Genomic DNA, 20,804 nt, shown 5'->3' on the forward strand with positions numbered 1-20,804 from the left:
CCAGATTATTTCTAACAAAGCATTTCTCAAACAGAGGCAGTCAAAACATTTGGGTGCCTTCAGAGGCATCTGTCTAGCTAAGATGTAAGGATGGACAAGAAGCCATCTCTCCTCCCCTTCCCTGCTGCAGGGGTGAGCCTGTGATGTGTATATATGGAAATGACTACAGCTAATTGCTAAGAATCATTTGATAGGCAACAAAAAAGTTCATGCTTTACAGAGATTGAGTGGCTTTGTATCCAACAAAAAAGTTATCAGTGGAAACTGTTAAGAAGGCTGAGAAAAGGTGATGCACTGAGGGAACAAATGAATTTAGATTGAAAACAAGGGCAATCTAGAACTGAGTCTCAAAGAGTCAGTCAGGAGGGCTGAGCAAGAATAGGTGTTGGAGAATCCCTCATTTTGAGCTGGAAATAACAACTCAGGGACCAGATTTGAATGACAGTTTCCTTAGTGGTCAGTGGTGCTGTCCTACATTTAAACTGGACCAACAGTAGAAACAAAATCTATCTGTTTCTATATACCTCAAATTATGTACTGAAAAAAATATTTTTTTTATTCATTTATTTTTGGCTGCATTGGGTCTTCATTGCTGTGTGCGGGCTTTCTCTAGCTGCAGCAAGCGGGGGCTACTCTTCGTTGGGGTACACAGGCTTCTCATTGCAGTGGCTTCTCTTGTTGCAGAGCATGGGCTCTAGGTGCATGGGCTTCAGTAGTTGTGGCGTGTGGGCTCAGTAGTTGTGGCTCACAGGCTCTAGAGCGCAGGCTTAGTAGTTTAGTTGCTCCATGGCATGGGGGATCTTCCCTGGCCAGGGCTCAAACCTGCGTCCCCTGCATTGGCAGGCAGATTCTCAACCACTGGGCCACCGGGGAAGCCCCTGAAAATATATTTTGGAATCACAAAACATCCTCTTGCCTATAATAAACTAATAGTATGTTTTAAATTGTTATTACTCTTAAAACAAAAAGCAATAAGTACAAGTAATTGGCAGCAAAGCCTGGAAGGCTGGCTTGTAGGCAGGAGGATAAAGAATAGGATTCCTGTAATGGAGCTGTTCACACCCAAAATATTGCCTTAAGTTAGTTAGAATTATTCCCATTTCAGACCAACATTGAAAAATAAGTTAACACCTATGTAGCATACTCTCTCCTGACACATTAAAGACTGTTTACGGGCACCCCAAGGAAAGCTATTTTATTCTGCTCTAATCCCTGAATCTCCTAATACATTTTTGCATTTATTATACAGACAATGGCTAGTGGTCTGAAAAACATATTTTGGGCGATAGCATATATGTCATATAATACTTATATAATCACATCCAAAATCTAATATTTTAAGAACAAAGCAACTGTTCTAATCTACTATGACATATAAACTAAGACATTCAACATATATTATTTTTCTTAGTACCAGAGATAATAAACAGTAGCCCTACATTATTACTCTTAGGCTAGGTATGAGAAAAAGTTTCCAACCTTGATATATGAAAGATATTCCTAAAATTTTCTATGTAGTAAAATACGATAAATAGAACCTAGTTTGCAGTTGCTTTCCATTATATTAAACTGAGAAACATTCTCCTGAATCAAAGTTTTCATTTTGCTACATGTTCTATGAATTGAGTCCATGTGAAAAAGTATGTCAGAATATATGTTGTTTTCAAACCTCTCTCTTTCCTAACTGGTCTGACTGGATCCAGAATTAGGCCTTATAAAAATACCCTCTTATCCAAGTCTCAGCTCATAGGTGACCAGGTCCTTTCTATGTGACTGGGTGCTTCCCACCAAACTGGCTAGAGACAAACCCAGGCATCTCAACTCATCAGCCAAGTCTGTGAAGTGATTTTGTTAATGGCTTCCCATGACAGACTGGGTTTATGATTATTTGATGGCTAGGTCCCTTAATGACCCTTCCCTGACTTCTTGCTCATCCCCATGAGACATCTTCCTGAAGAGGCAAAATTATATTTTGATGAGAACTTTAGACTACTGTGAAATCTAAGAATTAACTTAAAGTAAACTTATTAAAGAAGAAAAAAAGGGCAAAGAGGGACACTAATATTAATAAATGATTACTCATTGTTTGATTCATAGAGTTTTTTTCCTATTATGACACATACAAGAGTATCGTTAATATGCTGCTTTATCAATGAGTTTTATGATACATACTTTTTCTTGCAAGCAGTTTTGTAGGAGATTCTGTTGTCTGTAAAGTCAAGAAAGGTTGATGATTTAGTTATTATTTAGGGTCACGAATTTATGTAGCTTTTTCCAAAACTTCTAATCAGTGAATCAGTTTTTTCTCTTTAAGAGATTTTTAAAAGAAATTCAAAAGAATAAACTTTTTTATTGTCCACCCCCACCACCTATTTCTCTTCCTTCTTTGATTTTGGCCCACATGATTTATTACTCAGAGGAGTAGAATTGTGGCTGCTGCATAAAAAATATGTCTATTTGAAAATTCCAGTTCTGACCCATGTTAACCATTCCTGCTTTGAGGTTCTCTGGGGAAGGCCACAGACTTGGAGGGAGACAGTGAGCTAGTCCTTTCTGTTTGCTAAAAGACACATGAGGTAGCAAGACAATCTGACAAGAGCTTCCGGATAATTCTTACTTACCCTTTCAAATCCCATAGTCCTACCCACACTCTCATCAAACAGTAGTAAGGAATTAAGTGGTGACTATTTAATAACTACGGGTTAAAATCATAAATTTCTAGCCATATTAAATACTAATTTAGATGTAGCCCTTTTCTATGTATGACAATATTCTATCATGTGTTCTAATTAGATTTTTTATCATGATACTAATGAAATAAACAACATAGTTTTCTGAATTGTAAAAATTAAAGAACTCAATGAAAAATATAGAATAACATACAGTTAATGAAACAAGATCTAAGACTTTAGTTCTGATTTATTTTTGTATATTTCAGATATTTATTTTCAAAAATTTCAACATAGGTCCTTTGCTTACCTTCTTCCTGCTTTCTTAAGAGATAATTGATATACCTTTTTTACTTTTTCTAGGCCTGTACTTTACATTATAAAATTAGACACTGAGTTTGTGTTGTGCAGTGATGAGAGCTGGGATCCTGCTCCAATAGCAGTGAGCATCACTGACCTGTGAAGAAGACCACACGCAGAGGAAACAAACTTGGACTGAAATCAGTGATAGCTTACTCATCAACTGTGTTCTCCCAAGATCTCAGAAGAACATGTATACAGTTAAATGGGTTCCCTCAGAAGGGTGGCAAGATGGCCGAGTAGAAGGATTTGAGCTCACCTTCTCTCATGAAAACACCAAAAACACAACTAATGGCTGAAGAACCATCGACAGAAAAGACTGGAACCTATCAAAAAAGATATTCTACATCCAAAGACAAAGAAGAAGCCACAAAAAGATGGTAGAAGGGGTGCTTTCATAATATAATCAAATCCTATACCCATCAGGTTGGCAACCCACAAACTGGAAACTTAATTATATCACAGAGGTTCTCCCACAGGACTGAGAGTTCTGAGTCACACATCAGGTCCCCCAGCCTGGGGGTTTGGCACCAAGAGGAGGAGCCCCCAGAACATTTGGTTTGAAGGCTAGCAGGTCTTGAGTGCAGGAGCTCCATCGGACTGGGGGAAACAGAGACTCCACTCTTGGAGGGTGCACACAAGGTTTCATGTGCACAGGGACCCAGGGCAAAGCAGTGACTCTGTAGGAACCTGGGCCAGACCTATCTGTGGGTCTTGGAGTGTCTACTGGGGGTCAGCTGTGGCCCACTGGGGGGCAAGAACACTGGTGGCAGAGGCCCCTGGGAAAATTCCTCAGCATGAGCTCTCCCAAAGGTCACCGTTTTGGCACTGAGACCTGGCCCCACCCATTAGCCTGCAGGTTCAAGTGCTGGGATGCCTCAGGCCAGAAAACCAACAGGATGGGAACACAGCCCCACCCATCAACAGACAGGCTGGCTAAAGTCCTCCTGAGCCCCTTGACACAGGCCTGTCCACCAGAGGGACATGACCCAGTTCCACCCAAAGTGGGCAGGTACCAGTCCCTCCTGCCAAGAAGGCTGCATGAGCCCCTGAACCGACCTAACCCACTAGGGGGCAGACACCAGAAGCAAGAACTACAATCCTGCAGCATGCGGAATGGAGACTACAAACATAGACATTCAGGCCAGAAGGGAGTGGTATGATATATGTAAAGTGAAGAAAGGGAAAAATGTACAACCAAGAATACTCAAACCAGCAAGGCTTTCATTCAGATTTGACAGAGAAATCAAAAGCTTTACAGACAAGCAAAAGTTAAAAGAATTCAGCACCACCAAACCAGCTTTATGCCAAATGCTGAAGGAGCTTCTCTAGGAGGAAAAGAAAAGGCCACAGCTAAAAACAAGAAAAGTATGAATGGAAAAGCTCACCAGTAAAGGCAAACATAACAATAAAGGTAGGAAATCATCCACACACAAATATGATATCAAAACCATCAATCGTGAGAAGAGGAGAGTATAAATGCATGATATATTGGAAATGCATTTGAAATTGAGACCAGCAACTTAAAACAACCTTGCATATATATAGACTTCTTTATCAAAACCTCATGGTAACTGTATCTACAATAGATACATACACAAAAAAGAAAAAGGAATCCAACACTAAAGATAGTCATCAAATCACAAGAGAAGAGAAGAGGAAGAGAAGAAAAAAACCCTACATAAACAAAACCCCCCAAAATTAAGAAAATAGCAAGTAGAGGCAAGACAGGACACGTGCCCCTGAGAGGCTGGGGTATGGGGGCAGTTCCCACACTCAGAGGGGCCCACACATGGAGAGGGGATCAGCAGGGATGGGGAGAGACTTTTGGGGGATCAGAAGGGAACACGGCCAGCATTTTCCCCATTGGCTCCGGACCCTGGGGTCCCAAGCCTAAACCTTCACCCCCTGGCTGTGCTGAGCCTAGGCCCTGTCCCTCAATCCCCCAAGGCCTTTTCCGGCATGCCAGTCCTGAGCCTATGCCCTGTTCCCCTCACCTAATCCCCGACCCCCCATCGAGGTCTTTTCTGGCCCTTTTTTATTTTTGGTTGCTGTTGTGGTTTGGTTTTGCCTTGTTGTTGTTTCATTTATATTTTTATTTTTTCTAATGTATTTTTTATTCTAATTTTATTTTTTATTCTTTGTTGTTGTTCTCCTTTTTGTTTGTTGCCAATTTTTTTTTTTTTTTGGCTGTGCCACGCAGCTTGCAGGATCTTGGTTTCCCAGGCCAGGGGTCAGACCTTAGCTCCTGTGGTGGGAGCACTGAGTCCAAACCACTGGACTAACAGAGAACCTCAGACCCCAAGGAATATTAATTGCTGTGAGATCTCTGGGAGGTCCTCATCTTGGCACCAAGACCCAGCTCTACCCAACTGCCTGCAAACTCCAGTGCTGGATGCCTCAGGCCAAACAACCAGTAAGAGAAGAACATAACCCCACCCATCAAAAAAAATAAGATGACAAAAAAATATGTTACTGATGAAGGAGCAAGGTAAAAAACTACAAGACCAAATAAATGAAGAGGAAATAGGCAAGCTACCTGAAAAATATTTCAGAGTAATGACAGTAAAGATGATCCAAAATCTCAGAAACAGAATGGAGGTACGGCTCGAGAAAATACAAAAAATGTTTAACAAGGATGTAGAAGAACTAAAGAAAAAACAAACAATGATGAAAAACATAATAACTGAAGTAAAAAATACACTAGAAGGAATCAGTAACAGAAGAACAAATAAGTTAGCTAGAAAATAGAATGGTGGAAATCACTGCTGAGGAGCAGAATAAAGAAAAAAGAATGAGAAGAAATGAGGACAGTCTCAGACACCTCTAGGACAACATTAAATGCACCAACATTTGAATTATAGGGGTTCCAGAAGAAGAAGAGAAAAAGAAAGGGTCTGAGAAAATATTTGAAGAGATTATAGTCAAAAACTTCCCTAACATGGGAAATAGGCACCCAAGTCCAGGAAGCACAGAGAGTCCCATACAGAATAAATACAAGGAGATACACACCAAGACACATATTAATCAAACTAACAAAAATTAAATTCAAAGAAAAAACATTAAAAGCAGCAAGGGAAAAGCAACAAATAACATACAAAGGAATCCCCATAAAGTTATCAGCTGATTTTTCAGCAGAAACTCTGCCAGCCAGAAGGGAGCGGCAGTAAATACTTAAAGTGATGAAAGGGAAAAACCTACAACCAAGATTACTCTACTCAACAAGGACCTCATTCAGATTCAACAGAGAAATCAAAAACTTTACAGACAAGCAAAAGACAAGAAAACTCAGCACCACCAAACTAGCTTTACAACAAATGCTAAAGCAAATTCTCTTGACAGGAAACACAAGATAAGGAAAAGACCTACAAAAACAAACCCAAAACAATTAAGAAAATGGTAATAGGAACATATGTATTGATAATTACCTTGAATGTAAATGGATTAAATGCTCCAACCAAAAGACACAGCCTGGCTGAAATGATAAAAAAACAAGACCCATATCTATGCTGTCTACAAGAGACCCACTTCAGACCTAGGGACACATACAGACTGAAAGTGAGGGGATGGAAAAAGCCATTCCATGCAACTGGAAATCAAAGAAAGCTGGAGAAGCAATACTCATACCAGAAAAAATAGACTTTAAAGACTGTTACAAGAGATAAGGAAGGCCACTACATAATGATCAAGTGGTTCAATCCAAGAAGAAGATGTAACAATCAAATATTTATGCACCCAACATAGGAGCACCTCAATACACAAGGCAAATGCTAAGAGCTGTAATAGGGGAAATTGACAGCAACACAATAATAGTGGGGGACTTTGGTTTCCCACTGAAACCAATGGGCAGATCAGCCAGACAGAAAATAAGGAAACACAAGCTTTAAATGACACAACAGACCAGATAGACTTGCTATTTATAGGACATTCCACACAAAAGGGACAGAATACACTTTCTTCTCAAGTGCACATGGAACATTCTCCCGGACAGATCACATCTTGGGTCACAAATGAAGCTTCGGAAAATTGAAGAAAATTGAAATTGTATCAAGTGTCTTTTCTGAACACAATACTATGAGATTAGAAATCAATTAAAGGAAAAAAACTGTAAAAAATACAAACACATGGAGGCTAAATAGTACACTACTAAACAACCAAGAGATCACTGAAGAAATCAAAGAGGAAAGAAAAAATACATAGAAACAAATGACAATGAAAACACAACAACCCAAAACCTATGGGATGCAGCAAAAGCAGTTCTAAGAAGGAAGTTGACAGCAATTCAATCTCACCTTGAGAAACAAGAACAATCTCAAATAAGCAATCTAACCTTACACCTAAAGCAACTAGAGAATGAAGAACAAAGACAACTGAAAGTCAGTAAAAGGAAAGAGATCATAAAAATCAGAGCAGAAATAAATGAAATGGAAATTAAGATAACAATAGCAAAGATCAAAACTAGAAGTTGGTTCTTTGAGAAGATAAAATTGATAAACCTATAGCCAGACTCATCAAGAAAAAAAGGGAGGACTCAATAAAATTAGGAATGAAAAAGGAGAAATTACAACTTCCACTGCAGAAATACAAAGGATCATAAGAGACTGCTACAGGCAACTATATGCCAATAAAATGGACAACCTGCAAGAAATGGACAAATTCTTGGAAAGGTACAACTTTCCAAGACTGAACCAGGAAGAATTAGAAAATATAAACAGACCAATCACAATTAACGAAATTGAAACTGTGATTTAAAATCTTCCAACAAACAAAATCCAGGACCAGATGGCTTCACAGGCCAATTCTATCAAACATTTAGAGAGAGTAGAGCTAACACCAATTCTTCTCAAACTCTTCCAAAAAATTGCAGAGGGAGGAACACTCCCAAACTCATTCTATGAGGCCACTGTCACCCAAAACCCGACAAAAATATCACAAAGAAAATTACAGACCAATATTACTGATGAACATAGAATGAAAAAATCCTCAACAGAGTACTAGCAAACAGAATCCAACAGCACATTAAAAGGATCCTACACCATGATCAAGTTGGATTTATCCCAGGGATGCAAGGATTCTTCAAAATACGCAAAACAATCAATGTGATACACCATTTTAACAAATTGAAGAATAAAAACCATATGATCATCTCAATAGATGCAGAAAAAGGTTTTGACAAAATTCAACACCAATTTATGATAACAACTCTCCATAAAGTGGGCATAGAGGGAAACTACCTCAAAATAATAAAGGTCATATATGACAAAGCCACAGAAAACATCATTCCCAATGTTAAAAAAGTGAAGGCATTTCATCTAAGATCAGGAACAAGACAAGGATGTCCACTCTCGCCACTATTATTCAACATAGTTTTGGAAGTCCTACCTGTGGCACTCAGAGAAGAAAAATAATAGGAATTCAAATTGGAAAAGACAATGTAAAAGTGTCACTCTTTATAGGTGACATATTATATATAGAGAATCCTAAAGATGCTACCAGAAAAGATGCTACTACTAGAGCTAATCAATGAATTTGGTAAAGTTGCATGATACAAAATTAATGCACAGAAATCTCTTGTACCTCCTATACACTAACAATGAAAGATCAGAAAGAGAAGCTAAGGAAATAAACCTAAGTAAGGAGGCAAAAAACCTGTACTCAGAAAACTATAAAACACTGATGAAAGGAATCAAAGATGACACAAACAGATGGAGAGATATACCATGTTCCTGGATTGGAAGAATCAATATTGTGGAAATGACTATCATACCCAGGGCAATCTACAGAGTCAGTGCAAGACCTATCAAATTGCCCGTGGCATCTTTCACAGAACTAGAACAAAAACTTTTACAATTTGTATGGAAACACAAAAGACCCGTAATAGGCAAAGCAATCTTGAGAAGGAAATGCAGAGCTGGAGGAATCAGGATGCCTGATTTCAGACTATACTACAAAGTACAGTAATCAAAACAGTATGGTACAGGCACAATAATAGAAATATAGATCAATGGAACAGGATAGACAGCCCAGAGATAAACCCATGCACCTGTGGTCACCTAATCTATGACAAAGGAGGCAGGAACATACAATGGAAGACAGACAGTATCTTCCATAAGTGATGCTGGGAAAACTGGACAGCTACATGTAAAAGAATCAAATTCAAACTCTACCTAACACCATACACAAAAATAAACTGAAAATGGATTAAAGAACTAAATGTAAGGCCGGACACTATAAAACTCTTAGATGAAAACATAGGAAAAACACTGACATAAGTCACAGCAAGATCTTTTTTGACCCACTTCCTAGAGTAATGGAAATAAAAACAAAAATAAACAAATGGGACCAATTAAACCTAAAAGCTTTTTCACAGCAAAGGAAACCATAAACAGGATGAAAAGACAACCCTCAGAATGGGAAATATTCTGAGCAAATATTTACAAATGAAACAACTAACAAAGGATTAATCTCCAAAATATACAAACAGCTCAAGCAGCTCAATATCAAAAAAAAACCAAACAACCAAATCCAAAAATGGGCAGAAGATCTAAATAGACATTTCTCCAAAGAAGACATACAGATGGCCTGGAGGCACATGGAAAGCTGCTCAACAACACAATTATTAGAGAAATGCAAATCAAAACTATAATGAGGTATTACCTCACACCAGCCAGAATGGACATCATCAAAAAATCTACAACAAATGCTGGAGAGGGTGTGAAGAAAAGGGTACCCTCTTGCACTGTTGGTGGGAATGTAAACTGATACAGCCACTATGGAGAACAGTATGGAGGTTCCTTAAAAAACTACAAATAGAACTACCATATGACCCAGCAATCCCACTACTGGGCATAAACCCTGAGAAAACCATAATTCAAAATGAGACATGTACCCCAATGTTCATAGCAGCATGATTTACAATAGCCAGGACATGGAAACAACCTAAATGTCTATTGATAGATGAATGGATAAAGAAAATGTAGTACATATATACAATGGTATATTACTCAACAATAGAAAGGAACAAAATTGGGTCATTTGTAGAAATTTGGATGAACCTAGAATGTGTCATACAGAGTGAAGTCAGAAAGAGAAGAACAAATATTGCATATTAATGCATTATGTGGAATTGAGAAAAATGGTACAGATGAAACCTATTTGCAGCGCAGGGACAGAGATGAAGACATAGAGAAAGCAGGTGTGGACATGGCGGGAAGGGGAGGATGGGATGAATTGGGAGATTAGGATTGACATAAATATACTACCATGTGTAAAATAGATAGCTAGTGGGAACCTGCTGTAGAGCACAGGGAGCTCAGCTCAATGCTCTGTGATGACCTAGATAGGTAGGAGGGGTGGTGGGTGGGAGGGAGGTCCACGAGGGAGTGGATATATGTATACATACAGCTGATTCACTTCATTGTACAGCAGGAACTAGCACACTGTCAAGCAATTATACTCCAATTAAAAAAAAAGATTAAATAAATAAATAACCTAGGGGTAGTAGAAAGCATGTAGAAGGTACTCAATTAAGATCTGCTGACCAATGAAGGCTTATTAATGAACAGACTCCAGTGGAACTTTTCTGAAAGAAAACAATGAGTAAATTAGTATCACCCACATTCAGCGCCCTCTGTGTCTTCAGTTCAACAAGCCAAGCCCCAGGGACACAAATATGAACAAGATGTAGTCCCTGATCTTAAGGAGTGTACAGACTTGTGGGGACACAGATGTGTAGGCAACTGTAATATTTACAAAACACATGGGCACGTCTTATCTCATTTACATCATGAGAACCCAAGGTAGCTGGTATAACATGTGACTTTATACTCAATGTTTAGAAGAGAAACTGAGGTTAAGTGACTTGTCCAAGATCACTCCAGTAGTACGTGGAGTTGTAACAAGAACCCAGTTCTGACTCTAAACCAAGGGCTCTTTCTGCTGCACACTAATGTTCCAGCATAACATGCTTATTTCCCAGTGCCAGTGATGATAGAGAAATCCAGCTCATGAAAAGTATTGATATCTAGTGAGTGAGAGGCAGGCATTGATGGCATCAAGGAAGGCAGGCTTTGAAAAGCACCTGTGAATAGTTAAATATTTTTCTTCTCATTAACTATAATTTTTCAAATACCAAAAAGAATTTGAGGTTACTTTTGACAAAGCATGATATCATATATATTTTTTTATGTTTAAAAGAATAAAGTAATGAACAGAAATAGAGATGAAATCCCTGTGTCAGAAAATTGAGGGTAAGAATAGGTGGGCATAACTCTTAGCTCTGAGCTTCCTGAGAGACAAAGCAAACTGGGAAGTGACAAGGTTCTTGTATATAAAAGGAGGTAGACTAATTTTAATTTTAGCATATATTATCACCATTTGTCCTCTGATTTCTGAATCACACAGCAAAAATCAGTATTCTTACAGAAAACATTGATTTGAAAGTATAGCATTTTACCAATAAAAAAAGTGAATTTGTTATATTTGTAAATTCTGTGGGTTGATCAGAAAAAGATTTGGAAATTTGGTAACAACATACTCAATAGCACATGATTGCCAACATTAATGGTTTGGTCTGTTCTGTAAAGGAAAATGGGAGAAATGGCATCCAGTTTAGAAGGATCATGCAGCAGAGTATCAGAAATGTAATGGGGATAGGGGGGTGAGAAAAAGATTGCCCTCTTCATAAATAGTACACATTTCAAGTTCTTAACTGAGTGAACTATAGCCAAAATGCCACATCAAACACAAGATGACATTCACCAGCTATAAGGATATTTCATCATTCATTCGCTCATTCCACAAACAGTTACTGAGTGCCCAGAGTGGGCATTCAAGCCCTGTCCTTAAAGATGAAGACAGAGCAGTGAACAACACAGACAAAAATGCCTGCCTTCGCCAAGCTTTCATGAGGCAAAGCCTAGCATGTAGCACAAATTAAAGATGGATGTGTACTTTGTCTATGAGAGAGCTGGAGTTCCCACAGTCACACTGGCATCCAAATGAGACATCCTAAAAAGGCTACAGCCCTGTGTTACTGCAGACTGTGAAACGCATGCTTGGTTTTTGTCACAGAACTATCTAGAGCATAGGGGCAGCTAGGAAGGGAGGTGCAAACACCGATCCTAACTGCCGTAAAACAGGGCTGAAGAGTGGGTCCCACCTTTGAAGCTCACATCGGATGGAGGGTGGGCCAACCCTCCCGCTGCAGAAGTAGCCAACAAGCACCTCCTTCAGTTTGAGGAAATGGTCCTCTCCTGCTATAAAGATGGCTTTAAGGAGCAGTTGGGGGTGGGGGAGCTACACCAGCCACAGAAGCTGTTAGACAAGGTAAAAAAAAAAAAAATATATATATATATATATATATTTATATATGGTTTTTTAAGACCCATACATGCATTTATTCAACTAATATTTATTAAATCCTCACTACATATGCAAAAAGCACCATGGTAGGAACTAGGGAAAGAGAGAGGGGAGTGGGTGGAGACATGGTTCCTGCCCTCATGTCTCTTACCTGCTAGAAAGAGAGTCAGACATTGAACAACTAATCAATTAATTAAAAGTAGAACATCTACTAGGAAGAACGATTGGAGTCTATAAGAACTTTAAAAGGGCAAATTAACCAAGTGCGAAAGATAACAGAAACCCTTTACACAATCCCACTCACTTTCTCACTCTCTCCTCTCCCTCTCCTCCATTCAGTCCCCTCCCCCATCCCTCCTCTCTCAGACACACATGCACACACACTTGTGGGCACACAGGTGCATACACAGGCACACATAGCTATGATGTAATCAGGCACCTCTTTGTCTTCCTTTCAAAGAGACAATTTTTGAGCTATAAATACTAAAGATACTATTCATTCTGGCTTTTAGGCCAAGAGGCTGCAACCCTGGCAAAATCATGCCAAAATTCCTACTCTGAGTTAGGATGCAGTCAGGTCTAGATGAAAAAAGGAATGTTTCAACTGATTACATCTTCAAATATTTCCTAGTTATTTGAGTTTATGGTTGTGCTTGTCCTTCTTGATACTTAATTAGAATGTACAGGCCTCAGATATGAGCTTGCAGGAGACAGACAGTGTTCAAAATGAAAATGACAGCTTTCCATTGGCTTGTGTGCTGTTCTATAGCAGCTCAGTGTCAGGTGTTGAAGTTAAGCTAAACTACATAAAACCAGAAGATGTAAAGGCTAAAGTTGAAAAATTAAAACTTAGAGTCTACATATACTGAACTTTGGCTATTCAGTTATAAAGTCAAATTGGAAAAAAAGCATAATAAAAACAAGTAAGGAACATAATTTTGGACAAAGCATTGAGCTGGGCAGATTTTAAAACTTTTCAATTAAGTTATATAACTACAAAATATTTGTGGTAGATAAAAATGAGAAAATACAGGTATATATAGAGAGAAAAATACAGCCATATTTAATAACCAAAGCACTTTCCATAAAATGACTATATCAAAGTATTTAACCAATTCTTTATTATTGGGCATTTATGCTTTTGCCTAATCTTTATTAACAAATGTTTCGATGAACACCTTTACATATGCATTTCTGCACATCTCTCATTTTTTTATAATAAATTCTTAGAAGTAGAATTTCTTAGCTGGGCAGTATTCAGATGTTTAAAATCAGAATTAAAGCAATAGCCAACTTCAGAAAACAGAAATCATAAGTAACACAATAACAGTGGGGGACTTTCACACTCCACTTTCATCAATGGACAGTTCATCCAGAGAGAAAATCAATAAGGAAACACAGGCTTTAAATGACACATTAAACCAGACAGACTTAATTGATATTTATAGGACATTCCATCCAAAAGCAGCAGAATACACATTCTTCTTAAGTGCATATGGAACATTCTGCAGGATAGGCAATATGTGGGGCCACAAAGTGAGCCTTGCTAAATTTAAGAAAATTGAAACCATATCAAGCATCTTTTCCAACTATAACTCTATGAGATTAGAAACTGACTACAAGAAAAAAAAATTATAAAAACCACAAGCAAGTAGAGGCTAAAAAATATGTTACTAAAGGACCAAGGGATCACTGAAGAAATCAAAGAGGAAATCAAAAAATACCTAGAGACAGATATTGGAGATTGGTTCAAGATGGCGGAGTGGAAGGATGTGCTCTCAACTCCCTCTTGCGAGAGCACCGGAATCACAACTAACTGCTGAACAATCATCAATAAGAAGACACTAGAACTCACCAAAAAAGATACCCCACATCGAAAAACAAAGGAGAAGCTGCAATGAGATGGTAGGAGTTGCACAATCACAATAAAATCAAATCCCATAGCCGCTGGGTGGGTGACTCACAAACTGGAGAACACTTAAACCACAGAAGTCCACCAACTGGAGTGAAGGTTCTGAGCCCCATAGCAGGCTTCCCAACCTGGGGGTCTGGCAACAGGAGGAGGAATTCCCAGAGAATCAGACTTTGAAGGCTAGTGGGATTTGATTGCAGGACTTCGACAGGATTTGGGAAAACAAGAGACTCCACTCTTAGAGGGCATACACAAAGTAGTGTGTATATCAGGACCCAGGTAAAGGAGCAGTGACCCCATAGGAGACTGAACCAGACCAACCTGCTAGTGTTGGAGGGTCTCCTGTACAGGTGGGGGCGGGAGTGGCTGTGGCTCACCACAGGGACAAGGACTCTGGCAGCAGAAGTTCTGGGAAGTACTCCTTAGTGTGAGCCCTCCCAGAGTCCACCATGTGCCCCACCAAAGAGCCAGGTAGACTCCAGAGCTGGGTCACCTTAGGCCAAACAACCAACAGGGAGGGAAGCCAGCCCCACCCATCAGCAGACAAGCCGATTAAAGTTCTACTGAGCTCTTCCCAACAGAGCAACACCCAGCTCTACCCACCACCAGTCCCTCCCGTCAGGAAGCTTGCACAAGCCTCTTATCCACTAGAGGGCAGACAGCAGAAGCAAGAAGAACTACAATCCTGCAGCCTGTGAAACGAAAACCACATTCACAGAAAGACAGACAAAATGAAAAGGCAGAGGACTATGTACTAGATGAAGAAAAAAGATAAAACCCCAGAAAAACAACTAAATGAAGTGGAGATAGGCAACCTTTCAGAAAAAGAATTCAGAATAACAATAGTGAAGATGATCCAGGACCTCAGAAAAAGAATGGAGGCAAAGATCCAGAAGATGCAAGAAATGTTTAATGAAGACCTAGAAGAATGAAAGAACAAACACCTAGAAGAATTAAAGAACAAACAGAGATGAACAATACAATAATTGAAAAATACACTAGAAGGAATGAATAGCAGAATAACTGAGGCAGAAGAACGGATAAGTTACCTGGAAGACAGAATGGTGTAATTCACTGCCACAGAACAGAATAAAGGAAAAAGAATGAAAAGAAATGAAGATAGCCTAAGAGACCTCTGGGACAACATTAAATGCACATTATAGGGGTCCCAGAAGGAGAAGAGAGAGAGAAAGGACCAGAGAAGACATTTGAAGAGATTAAAGTTGAAAATTTCCCTAACATCGGAAAGAAAATAGCCACCCAAGTCCAGGAAGTGCAGAGAGTATCAGGCAGGATAAACCCAAGGAGAAACACATCAAGAAACATATTGATCAAACTGACAAAAATTAAAGACAAAAACTATTAAAAGCAACAAAGGAAAAATGACAAATAAAATAAAAGGGAACTCCCATAAGGTTAACAGCTGATTTCTCAGCAGAAACTCTACAAGCCAGAAGGGCATGGCATGATATATTTAAAGTATTTAAAGTGATGAAAGGGAAGAACCTAAATCAAGATTACTCTACCCAGCAAGGATCTCATTCAGATTCGAAAGAGAAATCAAAAGCTTTACAGACAAGCAAAAGCTAAGAAAATTCAGCAGCACCAAACCAGCTCTACAACAAATGCTAAAGTTACTTCTCTAAGTGGGAAACATAAGAGAAGGAAAGGACCTAAAAAAACAAACCCAAAACAATTAAGAAAATGGTAATAGGAACATACATATCAATAATTACCTTAAAAGTGAATGGATTAAATGCTCCAAACAAAAGACACAGGCTCACTGAATGGATACAAAAACAAGACCCATATATATGCTGTTTACAAGAGACCCACTTCAGACCTAGGGACACATACAAACTGAAAATAAGGGGATGGAAAAAGATATTCCATGCAAATTTAAATCAAAAGAAAGCAGGTAAAATAGACTTTAAAATAAAGAATGATACAAGGAAGGACACTACATAATGATTAAGGGATCAATCCAAGAAAATATAACAATTATAAATATATATGCACCCAACATAGGATCACCTCAATACATAAAGCAAATGCTAACAGCTATAAAAGAGGAAATCGACAGTAACACAATAATAGTGAGGGACTTTGACACCTCACTTACACCAATGGACAGATCATCCAGACAGAGAATTAATAAGGATACACAAGCTTTAAATGACACACTAGACCAGATAGATTGAATTGATATTTATAGGACATTCCATCCAAAACCAGCAGATAACACTTTCTGCTCAAGTGCACACGGAACATTCTCCAGGATAGATCACATTTTGGGTCACAAATCAAGCCTTGGTAAATTTAAGAAAATTGAAACCATATCAAGCACCTTTTCCAACCACAACACTATGAGATTAGAAATCTTTTACAGGGAAAAAAATGTAAAAAACACAAACACATGGAGGATAAACAATACATTACTAAATAACCAAGAGATCACTGAAGAAATCAAAAAATACCTAGAGAAAATAACAATGAAAACATGATGATCCAAAACCTATGGAATGCAGCAAAAGCAGTTCTGAGAAGGAAGTTTATAGCAATACAATCCTATCTCAAGAAACAAAAGTCTCAAATAAACAATCTAACCTTACACCTATTGAAAGTAGAGAAAAAAAAACAAAGAAAACCCAAAGTTCATAGAAGGAAAGAATTCATAAAGATCAGAACACAAATAAATGAAATAGAGAAAAAGAAAACAGTAGCAAGATCAATAAAACTAAAAGTTGGTCCTTTGAGAAGATAAACAAAATTGATGAACCTTTAGCCAAACACATCAAGTAAAAGAGGGAGAGAACTCAAATCAATAAAATTAGAAATGAAAAAGGACAAGTTACAACAGATATTGCAGAAATAGAAAGCATCATAAGAGACTACTACAAGCAACTCTATGCCAATAAAATGGACAACCTGGAAGAAATGGACAAACTCTTAGAAAGGTATAACCTTCCAAGACTGAACCAGGAAGAAATAGAAAATATGAACAGACCAATCACAAGTCATGAAATTGAAACTGTGATTAAAAATCTTCCAACAAACAAAAGCCCAGGACCAGATGGCTTCACAGGCCAATTCTATAAAACATTTAGAGAAGAGCTAAAACAAATCCTTCTCAAACTCTTCCAGAAAACTGCAGAGGAAAGAAAATTCCCAAACTCATTCTACAAGGCCACCATCACCCTGATATGAAAAGCAGACAAAGATATCACAAAAAAAGAAAATTACAGACCAATATCACTGATGAATATAGATGCAAAAATATTCAACAAAATACTAGCAAACAGAATCCAACAACACATTAAAAGGATCATACACCATGATCAAGTTGGATTTATCCCAGGGATGCAAGGATTCTTCAATACATGCAAAACAATGTAATACGCCAAATTAAAAATTGAAGAATAAAAACCATATGATCATCTCAATAGATGCAGAAAAAGCTTCTGAAAAACTCTACACCCATTTATGATAAAAACTCTCCATATAGTGGGCATAGAGGGAACCTACCTCAACATAATAAAGGCCATATATGACAAACCCACAGCAAACATCATTCTCAATGGTGAAAAGCTGACAGCATTCCCCCTAAGGTCAGGAACAAGACAAGGATGTCCACTCTCGCCACTATTATTCAACATAGTTTTGGAAGTCCTAGCCATGGCAATCAGAGAAGAAAAAGAAATAAAAGGAATACAAATTGGAAAAGAAGTAGTAAAACTGTCACTCTTTGCAGATGACATGATACTATACATAGATAATCCTAAAGATGCCACCAGAAAACTACTAGAGCTAATCAATGAATTTGGTAAAGTTTCAGGATACAAAATTAATGCACAGAAATCTCTTGCATTCCTATACACTAACAACAAAAGATCAGAAAAATAAATTAAGGAAGCAATCCCATTCACCACTGCAACAAAAATAATAAAATACCTAGGAATAAACCTACCTAAGGAGGTAAAAGACCTGTACTCAGAAAACTATAAAACACTGAGGAAAGAAATCAAAGATGACACAGATGGTGAGAGATATACCATGTTCTTGGATTAGAAGAATATTGTGAAAATGACTATACTACAAAAAGCAATCTACAGATTCAATGCAATCCCTGTCGAAGTACCAATGGCATTTTTTACAGAACTAGAACAAAAAACCTTAAAATTTGTGTGGAAACATAAAAGACACCAAATAGCCAAAGCAGTCTTGAGGGAAAAAAATGGAGCTGAAGGAATCAGACTTCCTGACTTCAGACAATACTACAAAGCTACAGTAATCAAGACAGAATGGTACTGGCACAAAAACAGAAATATAGATCAATGGAACAGGATAGAAAGCCCACAGATAAACCCATGTATCTATGGTCACCTAATCTATGACAAAGGAGGCAAGGATATACATGGAAAAGAAAGTCTCTTCAATAAGTGGTGCTGGTAAAACTGGACAGCTACATGTAAAACAATAAAATTAGAAAACTCCCTAACAACATTCACAAAAATAAACTCAAAATGGATTAAAGACCTAAATGTAAGATGGAACATTATAAAACTCTTAGAGTAAAACATAGAAAGAATACTCTTTGATAAATCACAGCAAGATCTTTTTTGACTCACCTCCTAGAGTAATGGAAATAAAAACAAAAATAAACAAATGGGACCTAATGCATCTTAAAAGCTTTTGCAAAGCAAAGGAAACTATAAACAACACGAAAAGACAGCCCTCAGAATGGGAGAAATTATTTGCAAATGAATCAACGGACAAAGGATTAATCTCCAAAATATATAAACAGCTCATGCAGGTCAATATTAAAAAAACAAATAACCCGATGAAAAAATGGGCAGAAGATCTAAACAGACATTTCTCCAAAGAAGACATACAGATGGCCAAGAGGCACATGAAAAGATGTTCAACATTTTTGCTAATTATTAGAGAAATGCAAATCAAAACTACAATCCAGTATCACCTATACTGGTCAGAATGGCCATCATCAAAAAGTCTACAAACAGGGAATTCCCTGGCTTTCTAGTGGTTAGGAATTTGCGGTTCCACTGCAGGGCACCTGGGTTTGATCCCTGTTTGGGGAACTAGAATCCCACAAGCTATGCAGCGCAGCCAAAGAAAAATGTCTACAAACAATAAATGCTGGAGAGGGTGTGGAAAAAAGGGAACCCTCCTACACTGTTGGTGGGAATATAAACTGGTATAACCACTATGGAGAACAATGGAGGTTCCTTAAAAAACTAAGAATACAACTACCATATGATCTAGCAATCCCACTCCTGGACATGTATCCAGAGAAAACCATACTTCAAAAAGATACATGCACCCCAATGTTCATTGCAGCACTATTTACAGTATCCAAGACATAGAAGCAACCTAAATGTCCATTGACAGAGGAATGGATAAAGAAGATGTGGTACATATATACAATGGGATATTACTCGGCCACAAAAAAGAATGAAATGATGCCACAACATGGATCAACCTAGAGATTATCATACCAAGTGAAGTAAGTCAGACAAATATCATATGATATCACTTATATGTGGAGTCTAAAAAATGATAGAAATGAACTTATTTACAGAACAGAAACAGACTCACAGACTTTGAAAACAAACTTCTGGTTACCAAAGGGGAAATGGGGTGGGAGGGATAAATTCAGAGTTTGGGATTAACATATACACACTACTATATATAAAATAGATACTTAACAGGACCTACTGTACAGGACAGGGAACTCAACTCAATATTCTATAATAACCTATATGGGAAAAAAATCTGAAAAAGAATAGATATATGTATATGTATAACTGAATCACTTTGCTGTATACCTGAAACTAACACTGTAAATCCACTATACTCAAATATAAAAAAAATTTTAATAAATAAAATAAATAAAATTAAAAATTTCCTAAAGTCTAAAATTCAGTTACGAGAAACAGCAAGACAGAGAATTATATCCTATATCTTGGCAGAAAATGAAAACTCCCTGGTTTCAGCTCAGACATGGGCTTTGTAGCAACAGTCCATACTCAGACTAGTACTTTTTGCAATATGGAACCTGGAGCCTGAAAGGTAATGTCAGTGACATGTTTTTATCTTTTGGCCTCCTTTATTTTGTCAGGATCTGTTTTCTTAGGTCAACCTAAGCACAGGTTTTTTTTTTTTTCTTTTTGATATTCTGCAACCTAACTCTCCCAGATTCATTTTTCCATTCTCTTCACATTATATTGTAGGCACCAAATGGAACTCAAGGAGTCCACTGTATTAACTGATACCTGTACCTGACTCCAACAGACTTTCTTCCTCAAAGGCATGCAGAAATATCCAAACAAAGAGAAAAGAACTAAGAATAAAAATAATCAAATAACTGAGAAAACTTCAAAGAAGACCACTAAAAAACAACTGTGATAACCAGATAAAGGTTGACATCAGTGAAAATGGCAGAGTAAAGAGCTCTGAAAATTTACTCCTTCTTAAAAGCA

General features: G+C 37.8%; 1 protein-coding gene across 1 annotated transcript in view; it reads right to left on the reverse strand.

The window, feature by feature from the left end:
• Positions 1–20,804, reverse strand: part of FSIP2 (fibrous sheath interacting protein 2) — a 126,380-nt gene that overhangs the window by 41,334 nt on the left and 64,242 nt on the right. The window contains exons 11-12 of the mRNA XM_060301530.1: positions 2,622–2,695; positions 2,173–2,209 (exon numbers count right to left, since the gene is read on the reverse strand). Of these exons, the coding sequence (XP_060157513.1) occupies positions 2,173–2,209; positions 2,622–2,695 (111 nt within the window). The remainder of the gene's footprint in view (positions 1–2,172; positions 2,210–2,621; positions 2,696–20,804) is intronic.

Source organism: Globicephala melas, chromosome 7 (assembly GCF_963455315.2).
Source record: "Globicephala melas chromosome 7, mGloMel1.2, whole genome shotgun sequence".
Lineage (NCBI taxonomy): Eukaryota > Metazoa > Chordata > Mammalia > Artiodactyla > Delphinidae > Globicephala > Globicephala melas.